The sequence below is a fragment of the Notamacropus eugenii genome, chromosome 4 (genome assembly GCF_028372415.1).
Source record: "Notamacropus eugenii isolate mMacEug1 chromosome 4, mMacEug1.pri_v2, whole genome shotgun sequence".
NCBI classification, from domain to species: domain Eukaryota; kingdom Metazoa; phylum Chordata; class Mammalia; order Diprotodontia; family Macropodidae; genus Notamacropus; species Notamacropus eugenii.
In genome coordinates, this window is record NC_092875.1 from 68,204,080 (window position 1) to 68,220,399 (window position 16,320).

The 16,320-nt window shown below is 41.5% G+C and overlaps 1 protein-coding gene across 1 annotated transcript in view; it reads left to right on the forward strand.

Moving 5' to 3' along the window:
* JAK3 (Janus kinase 3) overlaps positions 1–16,320 on the forward strand; it is a 47,952-nt gene that overhangs the window by 1,125 nt on the left and 30,507 nt on the right. Inside the window, exons 3-6 of the mRNA XM_072601687.1 lie at positions 585–781; positions 1,413–1,536; positions 2,314–2,425; positions 3,939–4,084. Of these exons, the coding sequence (XP_072457788.1) occupies positions 598–781; positions 1,413–1,536; positions 2,314–2,425; positions 3,939–4,084 (566 nt within the window). The 5' untranslated portion in view covers positions 585–597. The remainder of the gene's footprint in view (positions 1–584; positions 782–1,412; positions 1,537–2,313; positions 2,426–3,938; positions 4,085–16,320) is intronic.

A 16,320-nucleotide genomic window follows, 5' to 3' on the forward strand; every position in this document is an offset into this window, starting at 1 on the left:
CCACTCATTCTTTGGCCAGCCTAAAACCTGGTTTGGTTGAGTCCAGATCATGGAGGTTTTGAATGCCAAACCCAGGGGTTTAGACTCTATCTGGCGGGGGCTGTCATAGAAGGTGTCTGAATGAGTAGGGAACTGACCGCAGCCACAGACTTGAAAGACCCAAAGGTGTAGACATAGTGTTCCTGGGACAGTGAGTAACTCCTGGATGGATGGGGTGGGTACCAACTTTGGCTGTTTATTATGTTTTGGTTTGTTCTCAAATCCTCTGTCTTCTTGCTTCCTGCCCAACTCACCTCCCTGGGATGCCATCTCCCTGGTCATGTTTCTCTTCCTGGTATGTGTTTCTGAGGAGGACAGGGGCCACCCTTGACTCAAAGGAGTGGGGAAACCCAAAACCCTAGCCAACACAAGGACTAGCCCTGTGGCTGAAAACCCAGAGGGAGGGCCTTGGTGCCCACAAAGTGAGAGGGAGGAGCTGTCCGCCCCCTTCTTCTCTTGGGTTTCCTACCCATTTGGGCATCGTTCCCTCCCTGGCTGAGGCCAGGGCAGAGGGTGCCTCTATTTTCTGCTCTCCCTTTTCCCAGGCTTGAAGCTGTCATGGCGCCTCTGGGGGAGGACACCCCACTGATTGAGCAGCGGTCCTACAGCCTGTCCTCCAGTGAGGCTGGCTCTCTGCAAGTGTTCCTGTGTCCCCGAAACCCAGGATCCCCACAGGTCCTCACCTTCTCTTTCGGGGAATACTCTGCTGAGCAGCTTTGTGTGCAGGCTGCCAAGGCCTGTGGTAAGCACAGGGGGGAAGCATCAAGGTGGGAGGGCTGTTGATTCCAAATTGGAAGAGGAGCAGATTTAGGAAAACTATGATCCCCTCAATGAGTCCCCATCCCCCCTAACCGAGCCTCCATCTCCCTACTGAGCTCCCATCCCTTTGGTGAGACTCCATCCTCCCCCCTAACCAAATCCTCCATCTCCCCACTTGATGCTCTCCCCTACTATTGCACTCCCAATCCCCTGGGAGCTGAGGCCCTACCCCATTTTCTGAACTCTGTTCTCAGCCCCCATAACCTTACTGAGCCCTATGCCTCACTGAAGTCCTATGATCCACACTAAAGCCCTGTCCTCTCACTGAGCTCCGATTTTCCTTACTCTAGTGCTAAGCACAGTAGCTGGCATACAGGAGGCACTTAATGAATGCTTGTTGATTTTGCTTGACTTACTGAGCCTCCATTTCCCTCCTGAGTCCCACTGAGCTCCCCCCCCTTTTCTTGAGCTTTCCCTCCAGTGTCCCTATCCCATCACCAATACTGTCCCTCTCCCCCTGCCCAGCCCTGTGTTCCTCTTTGAGGTCAAGGTAGGTCTCCCTTCTCTCTCTCTAGCCTCCAGTCTGACTGGCCTAACCCTCTGCCTCTTTGCAGGGATACTACCTGTATGCCATTCTCTCTTTGCCCTGGCTACTGAAGACCTGTCCTGCTGGTTCCCACCTAACCACATTTTCACAGTGGAAGACTCTACAATCCAAGTCCTCCTTTACAGGATCCGGTATATGATTGGGGTGGGCGGGGACAGAACAAGTAGGCAGAAGGGAGGCTGTGAGGGAAGGGTCTGAGGTTTCCTCCAGATGCTATCTGCATAGATGCCTTCATCACACAATCCTGCCCCTAGTCTTTGCTTGTTATGTAGGCCAAAATGTCACCCACTACCTTAAATCATAAAGCACTCTTGATTTGGGGGAGGGGAGTGCAATCAGAACATAGAATATCAGGGATGGGAGTACTCTCAAAACATAGACTGTTAGAGCTGGGAGGGCCCTTAGAACCCAGGACGTCAGTGTTGGGAGGACCCTTACAACACAGGATGTCAGGGATGGGAGGAACTTTAGGACATGAAACATAAAGTATCTTCGATAACTCCTTTAAGCATGGAATGTCTGACTTGGAAGGAACCTTAGGACACAGAATTTCAAAGCTGGAAGGTCCTTTAGGAATCATTAAGCTCAACTCCCTCATCTTATAGATAAAGAAACAGAGGTCCAGGGTGGAGAGGAGACTCGCCCAGGATTGGGTCATCTCAGCAGTATGGAGTGTCTCCCAGCGCATGGGGGCACCGGGAATGGTGCTTCAGGAGAGACCTGGACATCTCCCCTCCTTTCCCTAGCTTCCAGTAAATGACACGGCCTCTCTTCTCCCCTCTGAGGTGGGGGCTCAGGGGCTCTAAATGACCATTGCTGGCCCCCTCAGGATCTACAGACCAGGTAGAACAGGATTCTATCTCACTCCTCCCTGCCATGACTCAGGCTTTGTCTTGCTCTTCCATCAGCTTTTTCTTCCCAAACTGGCTTGGCCTGGAGAAATGTTATCGCTTTGGGCTGCAGAAGGACAGAGCCAACGCCATCCTGGACTTCCCAGTCCTCGAGTATCTCTTTGCTCAGGTCAGTTCCTCTTCTTCAAGTCCTTTTCTGGTACAAGGCAGGAATCACTTGTGAGACATCAGTGACCCTCCCCAGGGTCTTCCTCAGAATGCCTCTAAAGAAATTTCCCAGCAGGATGGAGGTACTACAACAAGCCATTCAAGTCTTGTAGGCCTGGGTCCAAGATCAGGGCTCAGCCTTCATTAGATATGTAATACTGGTATGCATGGATTGACTTCTTAGTTCTGCTAAGATATGATTGACAACTTTTAAAGAAGCTCATACATTGATGAGAAACTCATTGAAGAAAAAATAAAATAAAGGAACTTGAACAGTAACCATAAATACCCTAGAATTCAGTTGAGTAGAGAGGTCCAATGATTGCTGCAGGGGAGTACTTGCCCTGATCTCAAGGGGAATGTGTGTCTCCAACCCTAGCAGGCAGCCCACTGAGCTGGCCATGGTCACATCAGCATAGAGTGAGATGGAGGTGAGGGTAGGGGAAACAGGAGACAGAGCAAGAGTCAGAGCAGTGAGACATTTGATAGATTTTGTAAGGGACAGGGAGATGGTAATGGTAATCTTGGCTTAGGGCAAATCACGGGAAAGAAACGTGCTCTACCACATATCAGCACCCTGTGACAAAGTCTTGATGGCCACACACTAGTCACGGTTGTAATGGCAGCCTTGAAAGCCTAAAGTATCAGAATGAATTTCTGATGCAAATACTAATTCAGTTTTCCTCTTCGTAAAATGGGTATAATAATGCTTGACCCACCAACTTCAAAAGTTTATTATAAGGAAGTGCTTTGAAAATCTTTAAGAAATAGGAGTAATTGTCATCATCATCATCATCTACAGCAACAAAGTCAAGCCGCCACTTCAGGTTCTAGTCAGGATTTCAGGGCTCCCAGACTCTGATCACATTTTTCTTCTCAGCCCAGCCCCAGCATGTAGGGGAGAAGGACTTTGTCTACACTATGGTCAGGATGGAAAAAGGAGCTGGTACAGGCCAAGGTGTCTCAGGCTATTGCTGCCTCAGTGCCCTGGATGGGAGTGTGGTTGGTAGGCACAGGTCAAGGGTAATAAGAAGCTTAAAATAAAAATGAGGAAGCCAAGACCATAGAGGTCATAGGATCCGAGGTCTCAAGCTGAAAGAGACTTCAGAAGTCATTCAGTTCCACCTCATTTTACAAATGAGAGAACAAAGGCCCAGGGAGGGGAAGTAATTTGCCCAAGGTCACATAGAAAGTAAATGAGTCAGTGGAGTGTATGTATGTGTGTGTGTGTGTTTGTGTGTATGTATGTGTGTGTTTGTGTGTGTGTATCTGTGTATGTGTGTATGTTTGTGTGTGTGTATGTATGTATGTGTGTATGTGTGTGTCTGTGTGTGTGTGTATGTGTGTGTCTGTGTGTGAAGCCAGGTCAGCTAACTCCAAACCCAGAGTTCTATCTGGAGGAGGAGTTCAGAAGGACATGGGTCCAGAGGGCTCCTGCCTCTTTCCCTTGGAAAGTGAGGGGTTTCTTCCCACAGTCCCGCAGTGACTTGATCAGTGGGAGGATGAATCTGACGCTGAGCCTCAAGGAGCAGGGAGAGTGCCTGAGCCTGGCAGTGTTGGATCTGACTCGGATGGCGCAGGAACAGGGCCTGTGCCCCAGGGAGATCCTCAGGAGCATCAGGTGAGGACTTCCTCCCTCCCCAATGAAGGCTGAGCTCTGGCCTGTGCTATCTTCTCTAGTAATCAGTCTGTGGCTCCTTCAAGAGTCGGTTAGCTCGTCCCCCCTGCCTGCTCACCGTCCTCCTCTTCCACAATAAGCTTAGTCAGGGCTGCAGTAAGTCCTGAAAAAGGAGAGAGATGGAAGAGGAGATACAGATCTCTAGAGAATGGGAAAGAAATATGGTCCGCCTTTTGAAAAAGATAGGAAAGCTGTAATGAATCAATCAGCACACATTTATTACACACTTGAAATGTGCCAGGCCCTGTGCTAAATGCTAGGGATATAAAGAAAGACAAAAGCACCATCTCTGCCCTCAAGAAGCTCACATTTTAATGGGGGAGACAACATGTAAATTACAAGTTATGTATGCAGAATATACAGAAGGAAATCTCAAAGGGACTGCACTAAGAATGGTAAAGGGAGGGGAAGGGGGAAGATGGACCAGAAAGGCTTAGTTCAGAAGGTGGGATCCTGAGTCTTTAAGGAAGCCAGGGGAGCTATGAGGCAGAAGGGAGGAAGAAAAGCATTCCAGGCATGGGGGACAGCCAGTGCAAAGGTATGGAGGTGGGAGATGGAGCATCATGTATGAGGAATAGCAAGGAGCCTAGTTGGATTAGAGACTATGTGGAAAAGAGTTGAGTATAAGAATATGAGAAAGGTGGGAAGGGGCTGGCTTATGAAGGACCTTTGTAAAAGAGAACTTAAAAAATATCTTTTTTAAAAGTTAATTTATTTGTTTTCAGTTTTCAACAATCACTTCCATAAATCTTGGATTTTCTCCCCTCCCTCCTCACCCTTCCCCAAGATGGCAGGCAATCTTATATAGATTCTACACATGCATTCTTACTAAATACATTTTCACCTTAGTCATGTTGCATGGAAGAATTAAAATGATTGGGAGAAACCATGAGAAAAACCAAAACAAAACATAACAAGAGAAAATATTCTGCTTCATTCTGCGATCTACTTCCATGATTCTTTCTCTGGATGTGGAAAATATTTTGCCTCAAGAATAAATTGGGAATTTTTTAGATTCTTGCATTGCTGTGAAGTGCTAAGTCTACCAGAAAAATTCCTCACACACTGTGGTTGTTGCTGTGTACAAAGTTCTCCTGGTTCTGCTCCTTTCACTCAGCATCAGTGCATATAAGTCCTTCCAGGCCTCTCTGAAGTCTTCCTGTTCATCATTTCTTATAGCGCAATAGTATTCCCTTACATTCATATACCATAATTTATTCAGCCATTCCACAATTGATGGACATTCCCTTGATTTCCAGTTCTTGGCTACCACAATGAGAGCTGCTATAAATATTTTTGTACATGTGGGACCCTTTCCCATTTTTATGATCTCTTGGGGATACAGTCCTAGAAGCTATATTGCTGGGTCAAAGGATATGCATGTTTTTGTAGTCCTTTGGCATAGTTCCAAATTGCTCTCCAAAAGGGTTGGATCAGCCCATAGCTCCACCAACAACGAATTCATGTTCCAACTCTCCCACATCCTCTCCAACACTTACCATCTTCCTGTCTTGTCATGTTAGCAAATCTGATAGGTGTGATGTGGTACCTCAGCATTGTTTTGATTTGAATCTCTGTAATCAATAGTGATTTAGAGCATTTTTTCATGTGACTATAAATAGCTTTAATTTCTTCCTCTGAAAACTGCCTGTGCATATCCTTTGACCATTTATCAGTTGGGGAATGACTTGTATTCTTGACTCAGTGCTCTATATATTTTAGAAATGAGGCCTTTATCACAGATACTAGTTGCAAAAGTTCTTTCCCAGTTTTCTGCTTTCCTTCTAATCTTGGTTGCATTGGATTTGTTTGTGCAAAATCTTTTCAATTTAACGTAATCAAAATTATCCACTTTGTATTTCTCTATCTTTTGTTTGGTCAAAAATTTCTCCATTCTCTATAAATCTGACAAATACAATATTCCTTGCTCCCAGAATTTGTTTATAGTATCAATCTTCACATCTAGATCATGTAACCATTTGGACTTTATTCACGTGTACCATGTCAGACATTGGTCTATGCCCAGTTTCCACCACACTGTTATCCAGTTTTCCCAGAAGTTTTTATCAAACAGTGAGTTCTTATCCCAGAAGTTGGGTCCTTGGGTTTATCACACAGTAGATTGCTATATTCATTGACTACTGTGTCTTGAGTATCTAACCCATTCCACTGGTCTACTCCTCAGTTTCTTAGCCAGTACCAAATGATTTTGATGATTGCTGTTTTATATTACAATTTGAGATCTGGTAGGGCTAGCCCATCTTTCCTAGCATTTCTTTTCATTAGTTCCCTTGATATTCTGGACCTTTTGTTCTTCCAGATGAATTTTGATATTATTTTTTCTAGCTCTGGAAAATAATTATCTGGTAGTTTGATTGCTATGGCATTGAATAAGTAAATTAATTTAGGTAGAATTGTCATTTTTATTATATTAGCTTGGCCTACACATGAGCAACTGATGTTTTCCCACTTACTTAGATCTGACTTCATTTGTGTGAAAAGTGTTTTGTAATTGTGTTCATATAGTCCCTGGGTTTGTTTTGGCAGGACTCCCAGATATTTTATAGTGCCTACTATAGCTTTAAATGGGATTTCTCTTTCTATCTTTTTGCTGTTGTACTTTATTAGTAATATATAGAAATGTAGATGATTTATGTAGGTTTATTTTGTAACCTGCAACTTTGCCAAAGTTGTTTATTATTTCAGGTAGTTTTTCTCTCTGGAATTCTCTAAGTATATCATCATATCATCTGCAGAGTGATAACTTAGTTTCTTCTTTGCCTATTCAAATTCCTTCAATTTCTTTTTCTTTTCTTATTGCTAAAGCTAACATTTCTAGTACGATATAGAATAGCAGTGGTAAAAATGAACATCCTTGTATCACCCTTGATCTTATTGGAAATGCATCTAGCTTAGAGGAAGACAGAAGAGGAGGAGGTGAGGTACCCAGCTAGCATTCAACCAGCTGCATCTACTCACAAGAATGTGTCCATCCTTCATTGCCGAAGAAGATCATGCCATCAAAGAAATGATGATATGACTTGCACTTGACTTTGTTTTGAGTGAAGGAGGGCTGTGCAGGTCATCAGCCTCACTTCTCCTCCAGAAGCATCTGAATCCAGTGACCAGATATTCATCAAGATGACTGGAGATGGCCCAGGATGCACTGGGAGACCTTGGGTCCTTTAGGCCAAGGTCTTTGCAGGTACTCTCTTAGGGTGAGGCAATGCCATTCATTGAACTGGGACTCTAAGGGGCCCCTGTCAAGGGCTCCTGGACCCCTCTAGCTTTTCAGTGATTATCAGTAGTAAGTGTTGCTTTTTTCCACCCAGCCTGATGTCTTTGTTTTTCTTGACCTCATTAAAGGGGCCATGCCCTGGCTACTTCTTAAACAGGCCTATTCAATTCAATATTATTCAATTCAAATAATACTGCTTTTCTTTATGAAAGGTTTCATTTAGTCCTATGTTCTCCAGAGTTTTCAGTAGGAATGGGTGTTGTATTTTGTCAAAAGCTTTTTCTGCATCTATTGAGATAATCATGTGGTTTCTGTTAGTTTTTTTGTAGATATGATCAATAATACTGATAGTTTTCCTAATATTAAACCAGCCCTACATTCCTGGTATAAATCCTACTTGATCATACTGCATTATTCTCATGATAAGTTGCTGTATTCTTTTTGCTAATATCTTATTTAAAATTTTTGCATCTATATTCATTAGAGAAATTGGCCTATAATTTTCTTTCTGCTTTGACTCTTCCTGGTTTAGGTATCAGAACCATGTTTGTATCATAAAAAGAATTTAGTAGGACTCCTTCTTCACCAATTTTCCCAAATAGTTTATATAGTATTGGAACGAACTGTTCTTTAAGTGTTTGGTAGAATTCACTTGTAAATCCATCTGGCCCTGGAGATTTTTTTCTAGAGAGGTCATTGATGGCTTGTTCAATTTTTTTTTTTCTGAGATGAGGTTATTTAAGTATTCAACTTGCTCTTCTGTTAATCTGGGTAATTTATATTTTTTTAAAATATTCATTCATCTCACTTAGATTGTCAAATTTATGAGTGTGCTCTTGGGCAAAGTAGTTTCTAATTATTGTTTTTAATTTCCACTTCATTGGAGGTGAGTTCACCCTTTTCATTTTTGATATTGGTAATTTGGTTTTCTTCTTTTTTTAAATCAAATTGATCAAAGGTTTATCAATTTTATTGATTTTTTTCATAAAACCAACACTTAGTTTTATTTATTAGTTCAATAGTTTTCTTAATTTCAATTTTATTAATTTCTCCTTTGTTTTTCAATATTTTTAATTTGGTATTTACTTGGGGATTTTCAATTTGTTCTTTTTCTATTTTTTTCAGTTACATGCCAATTCATTGATCTCCTCCTTCTCTATTTTATTCATGTAGGTGTTCGATGATATAAAACTTCCCCTAAGAACTGCTTTTTCAGTATCCCATAAGTTTTGATAGATTGTCTCGTTACTGACATTCTCTTGAGTGAAGTTGTTGATTGTTTCTATGATTTGTTGTTTAACCCACTCATTCTTTAGGATTAGATTATTTAGTTCCCAATTAATTTTTGGTCTACCTTTCCATGGCATTTTATTACATATAATTTTTATTGCATTATGATATGAGAAGGATGCACTGACTATCTCTGCCTTTCTGCACTGGACTGTGAGGGTTTTATGCCCTAGTACACGGTCAGTTTTTGTATATGTGCCATGTACCTCTGAGAAAAAGGTATATTCCTTTCTATCCCCATTCAGTTTTCTCCAGAGATCTATCATATCTACCTTATCCAGAGTTTTATTCACCTCCTTAACTTCTTTCTTGTTTATTTTGAGGTTAGATTTATCAAATCCAGAGAGGGGGAGGGTCCCCCAATGGTATAATTTTGCTCTCCATTTCTTCCTGTAGCAAGAACTTCTTCTCTAAGAATTTGAATGCTATACCAGTTGGTGCATATATGTTTAGTAATGATATTGCTTCATTGTCTAGGGTCTATGCCTATAGCCTTTTAGTAGGATATAGTTTCCTTTCTTATCTCTTTTGATTAGATCTATTTTTGCTTTTGCTTTATCTGAGATTAGAATTTCTACCCCTGCTTTTTTTTACATCATCTAAAGCATAATATATTCTGCTCCAACCTTTTACCTTTACCTTGTGTGTATCCCCCCATTTCAAATGTGTTTCTTGTAAACAACATATTGTTGGATTATAGTTTTAATCCATTCTGCTATCTGCCTCTGTTTTATGGGAGAGTTCATCCCATTCACATTCACAGTTATGATTACTATCTGTGTCTTTCCCTCCATCCTACTTCCCCCATTTATGCTTTTAGTTCTCCCTTCTCCCTTCCCCTCCACCAGGGAGGTTTTAATTTTTGACCACTGCCTCCCTCAGTCTTTCCTTCCTTCTTTCAGCTCCCCTCCCTTTTACTCCCCTTTTCACTTACTACTTCATCCCTCCCTTTTAGCCTCCCCTCCCTTTTCTTTCCCTTTTTCCCTCCTACTATATAGCTAGTTAGATTTCTATATTTAACTGAGTTTGTGGTTCCCTCCTTGAACCAAATCAGAGGAGAGTAAATCTCAAACAGTTCCCCTCTTTCTCTCTACTGTAATATGCTTCTGTGCCTCTTCCTGTGATGCAATTTACCTTTTTCTGCCTCCTCCTTTTCACATTTCCCATTACAATTCCTTCACATCCTTAAATCATATTTTTTTATCATCACATAATTTAATTTATACCCACTCCCTCTATCTATGTATATCCTTTTTAAATATCATAATAAATATACAGTTCTCAAGATTAACAAGTATCATCTTCCCTTATAGGGATGTAAACAGTTTGCCCATATTGAATGACAGGTTTTGTTTGTTTGTTTGTTTTCCCCCTTGTTTACCTTTTTATGCTTCTCTTGAGACTTGTGTTTGAAAACAGAATTTTCTATTGTGCTCTGGCCTTTTCGTCAGGAAAGTCTGGAAATCCCTTATTTCATTGAATGTCCATCTCCTTACCTGAAATATTATGATCACTTTTGCTGGATAATGGATCCTTAGTTGTAGTCCCAGCTCCTTTGCCTTATGGAATAATATATTACAGTCCCTCCGATCTTTTAATGTAGAAGCAACAAGGTCCTGTGTGGTCCTGACTATATAGTTCCTCAATATTTGAATTGGTTCTTTCTGGCTGCTTGTAGTATTTTCCCCTTCATTTGATAGTTCTGGAATTTGGCAACGATATTCCTTTATGTTTTCAGTTTGAGATCTCTTTCAGGAGGTGATCAGTGGATTCTTTCGATGACTATTTTGCCTTCTGGATCTAGGACCTCTGGACAGTTTTCCTTGATTATTTCTTGGAAGATGTTGTCAAGGCTCTGTTTTTCATCATGGCTTTCTGGTAGACCAATAATTCTTAGATTTCCTCTCCTGGATCTATTTTCCAGGTCAGTTGTTTTTCCAAAGAGATATTTTACATTTTCTTCTATTTTTCATTCTTTAGATTCTATCTGACTGACTCTTGATGTCTCATAGAGTCATTAGCTTCTACTTGCCCAATTCTAATTTTTAATAGATTGCTTTTTTCAGTTAACTTTTGCATCTCTCTTTCCATTCGTTCAGTTGTTCCTTTTAAGGAGTTATTTTCTCCAGTTAGGTTTTGCACTTCCTTTTCTGTTTGTCCAGTTTTTCCAGTTAGGTTTTGTGCTTCCTTTTCAATTTGTCCAATTTTCCTTTTTAAGGAGTTGTTCTGTTCAGTGAATTCTTTTTTCATATTTTTAAAATCATTGGCCAATTTTTCTTCTACTTTTCTAATTTGGCTTTTAAAACCCATCTTGAGCTCTTCCAAAAATGCTCTTTGGGTTTGAGACCTGTTCATATTCCTTTCTGAAGTTTCAGATGGGAATACAGTCTCAGTGCTGCCCTCTTTGGTATTTGTGTTTTGATTTTTGTTCCCATAGTAAGATTTTATGGTCTTTTCTTTTCTAGTTTGCTTTCTGCTCATGATGATTGCCTTTTTCCTGGCTTTTAAAGTGGATTTCTGCTTCCAGGGCACAGGGGCTCTGTCTCCCAGTTTGAAACATCAGGCTTTATGTATTGTGACCTCTGGTTCTTTCAGCTAGAAGCTAAAGTGCTACAGCTTACCTGGTGCTGAGCTGGCTGGTGTGTCAAAGCAGAGGCCAGGTGAAATCTTTCTGAGTTTCTCCAGAGTTATCCTAGAGCGACATGTGGGGGAGGGGTGGTCTGGCCACAGGAGGTCTCCTCTCCTGAGCTAGAGCACAGGTAGCCTCAGCAGTTGGTGAACCCCATCTGCAACCCCATCCTGATTTCCCTGGCTGTGCTGAGGCACTCCTGGGGTCCTGGTGTTGGCACTTGGGGGCTCCACACCCCCTGGGACTCAGGATCTCCTCCCAGTTCATTGAGATGGGGCTGTCTGGGGACCTGCACTGGTCCCTTTCAGCTACAGCAAGAGGGACCCCTACTTTGCAATTTTTTCTGGCCTCATGGGCTAAGAGACTGTTTACCCCTTTGGCTTGCCTTACTATTCCAGAATTTTTCCTGGGGAAATATTCTCTGGGTCTTTCAAGGTCAACAAGGGGAGGAGGGTAGCGTTTACAGATCACTCCACCATCTTGACTCCTAGATTAAAAAAAATTCTTAGTGGTAATACAGAGACACTAGACCTTATTGGGTGGAAGGAGGAGTAACATGGACAGACTTGTGCTCTAGAAAAATCTCCTTGGCTGCTGAGCAGTGGGTGGACTGCAGTGGGGAGAGATTTGAAGCAGGGAGACCCACCAGTAGGCTAACACAGTGGTCCAGACAAAAGGGGATGAGAGCCTGACACCAGAATGGTAGCCATGTGAGTATGGAAATAATAAGATTTGGTAACAGACTGGCTGTGCAAGGCGAGTGAGAATGAGGAGGTGAGAGTGACAATAAGATTGTATAGATGAGGCAAGCTTCTCAGCTAGGAGAGTGAAAGGAGGGGTACCATGGGAGGACCAAAGAAAAGGTTTGAAATAGATGCTGTGGATAACAGGATAGGAAATCAATTAGGAAGAAATAGAATACTTGCCTTGCTGTGGTGAGAACTTGGTTGAGATTAGATGACACAAGTTTACAGCAGACCCAGTAGACATAGTTTCATGATTTTCTTCTCTGTTCAAGAGCACATGAGGCAGATGGTGGGAGTAATCCAAGCTGGGGTTGGCAAAGCATGATCAATGATAGAACAAGGGACAAGGGATGAGAATAAGAGTTCTTAATCTTTTGACCTGTTTAGCAATTTGGTGAAGCCCATAATCCCTTTTTCAGAAAAATGTTTTTTAAATGCATGAAATAAATTTATTACATAACAAAACATAATATAACACAATATAACATGACATGACATGACATAATATAATACAACGTAACATTATATAATATAATATAGCATAATATAACATAACATAATATAATATAATGTAACATAATACAATATAACATCATAATATAACATAACATAACATAATATGATATGATATGATATGTAATAGCATATTACAAAGGAAACCAATTATATTGAAAAACAACTATCAAAATATTTAAAAAATAAAATAAAATAAAAAATATTTTCTAAAAAATTCAACAAGTCCAGGTGCCCAGGTTAAGAACACCTAGTAGAGAGGATAGTTTAGAGTTTAACTAGTTTACCAAGGGGTCAAGATGGGAAAGGGAGGGAAGGATTTAGCTAGCTGGATTTACTAGTTTAGCAGGATGATGTACTGGGAAAGAACTGACTTGTGGAGAACATGAATGGCACGGAGAGGACAAAGGACAGGTGTAGAAGTCGTAAGGAAGAGGAAAAATATGGAGTAATAAAAGATTATGATCAAATAAAATAGTTCTGAAGTTTGTGAAAGAGGAAAGGAAATCCTCATAGGCAATGATAAGGTCAAAGGCGTTTCTGCTTGTAACTGAGGTGGAGTGGGTCATGGAAATGGAATAGATTAAGAAATTGGGAAATCAAAGTACTGCAGAGTGCATTGATATCTATGTTGAAGTCTCAAAGTATGAAGGCAAGAAATGGGGAGGAAAGAAAGATTGTGAGGCGGCACTAAACTCGTGGAAGAAGGAAAAGAATGTGCTCTAATCCAATTAGGTTTACTCTGATCATCCCCTAACCCACTACTTACAAGTCATGGGAAAAACAGACCACCAGCATATGAAATAAGGTTGTTGTTGTTGTTCAATTGTGTCAGACTCTTTGGGACCCTGTGGACCACACCATCTAAGGGGTTTTCTTGGTAAAGATACTGGAATGGTTTGTCATTTCCTTCTCCAGTGGATTAAAGTAAACAGAGTGACTTGCCCTGGGTCACACAACTGGATTTGAATTTAGAATTTGAATTCCTAACTCCAAGCCTGCCATTGTGCACTATGGCACCACTTAGCAGTCCCATGAAATAAAAAGTTAGGGGCCAGTGGAGAACTCCTATATACCTGGGATTAACCCAGGAAAACCTTCAAGGCAGGAATCTAGTCTGGTAAATGATAGGATTATAGGTCCAGAATTGGAAGGGCCCTCAGAGACAATCAAGACAGGATGAGGAATCTGAGACCCTGAGAGGTCAAGTCATTTTTCCCAAAGTCACACAGATAGTATGTATCAGAGGTGGTATTTGAACCCCAGGTCCATCAACTTCAGGGCCCAAGACCATTCTACTGCACCACATTGCCTCCCCATAGGGACCTAGAGAATCACTCCTTTATTTTAAGATATAGGAGTCCTAGAAGTTCGGAGGGAAAGTGGACTTCTCATTGTCCATGTGCATGTACTGACTATTGTGTGAGTAAGAGGTTGGTTGCTCCCTCTTACCGGATCCCTACCCTTCTTTTGCTCTTCTCTTTAGTCACTCTGTCCATCCTGCCCTCTAAAGGTATGGTTTACCTTTCAAACCTGATACAGGAAAAAAATGGAAAGGAAGAATGAGTTAAGCAGAACTTCTCAATCCATTTTTAACCAGTAAAACGTCTTAACCATTTGTCTAGAAAAGTATGGGTCCATATTTTCTTTCTCCCTGCTCTGGAAAATAATAAAAACAAGTCATTCATTCTCTTTTGTTCAGTCAAGCTCTCAGTCAGAGAGAACTCTTTCCAGCAAATATAAATACTGAAGTTTAAAACAAAACAAAATGCCAACCCTCTATTTCTCTCAAGCTTTCCCTCTATTGTCTGTCTCAGGCAAGTTTACTCAAGGACACATACAGATTAGAGATGCAGTGGCTAACTATACTTATCTTAGAAAATGGATTTTAAAACAAAAAGGAAACAGGAAACAAAGTCTTAAGGATGGAGATGGGAGAGAAAAGGCATATCTGTCTCGGGAAGAGGGGAGGAAGAAGGGTTGTGAGAAATCATCATCTTTGACATTAGTAGTACAAAGGCCTCAGCAAACTCAGGGTCTGCTCCATGATGATGACTCATGGCTCTGTCATAAGGTCCCTGCCCTAGAGCCCAGCATGGCTTGGGTTCTCTCTCCACAGACTCTGGGGTGCGTGTATGTGTGTGTGTGTGTGTGTGTTACTGTGTGGATGCACCTGTTCCCTAACACAGCAGCTGGGGGTGGGGTGGAGACTGGGAGGGGTTTCACTTCCCTTGATGGTCCTGGGCTTTAGGGTGAGGGTTTACTAAGCTCATTTTAGGTACTCCAGTTGCAGGGCATGACATCAGCCTCTCTGCCTCCTGCCTGGTGACTCATGAGCCAACTCTGCATGTCCTCTCATCCTCCCTTAAAAATCAGATATGATAGATTGTCAGTCCCTGGGGACAATAGAGTCGGATCATTTCCCTGGTGAGTGGAGGTTAGGAAAGCTGTGGACTTTCCATTCCCCAGTGAGCATCAGTCACCCCAATTAACCAGTGTAGAACCCTTTTTATAAATATTCAATTTAGGATCATAGATTCAGAGCTGAAAAGGAACTTGGAGGCCATCTTATCCATCTCTTCCCCATTTTACAGATGAGGAAACTGAATTACGTGAACTTCTAGATGCTCAGCTCTGTGATGTGTGTGCATATACTCACATACACACATGGGTGCAGAAGTTCCAGTCCTGGATTTAAGGTCATACAGTTTTAAGTCCTTCTTAAAGATGACTGATGAGACCTTTGCCTTTGACACCAGGGACCCAGGTTTTTCACAGTCACTGCTTTCTAAATCTTCTCCGGTCTTTAAACCTCAGCCTGAGGCACCCAAACATTCTATCCTTGACTTCTACACCTGTCTCTCTAGGTTCAGTCCTGAATCTCCTTTTTCTGCGTTGGACTGCTACCACCATAACTGGGTGTTCAGTTATAAAGTCCATTATTTTCCACTTAATAGTATTTTTTCCAAATTACATGTAAAGATAGTTTTCAACATTCACTTTTATAAGATTTTGAGTTCCAAATTTGTTTTCTTCCACCCCAAGATGGCATGCAATTTCATATATAATCCTACTAAACATATTTCCACATTAGTCATGTTGTGAAGGAAGAATCAGAACAAAGAGGAAAAAAGAAGAGAGAAAATGGTGTGCTTCAACCTGCATTCAGATTCCATGGTTCTTTCTCTGGAGGTAGATAGCATTTTTCATCATGAGTCTTTTGGAACTGTCCTAGATCATTGCATTGCTGAGAAGAGCTAAGTCATTCACAGTTGGCCATTGTTACAATGTTGCTGTTACTGTGTACAATGTTCTCCTGGTTCTGCTCACTTCACTCAGCATCACTTCATGTAAGTCTTCCCAGGTTTTTCTGAAATTGACCTGCTCATTATTTTTTATAGAACAGTAGTATTCCATTACATTTGTATACCATATTACTATTATTATTGATGACCATTCCCTCTCTGTCTTACCTTACCTGAGTTGATGTTCAGTTAGGGTCTTTATTTTTAAGGGGAAAGAGAAATTCAGTCCAGAAATAAGACACCAGAGGAAGGGACTTTAGAGGCACAAGTAAAAGATTTCTACCAAGGATGAGTGGGGGAGAGGGGTTCCTTACTTATCTCCCCCAGACTCCTAGAGCTGGGAGATGTATCATACTAGGGCCCAAGATCTCACCTGGGTGGAGAGTTCCCTGGCTGGATAGTTCCCTACCTAAAATTTTGAGCTTTTATCATAAGTCCTGTGCCCTGATGCATCTCAG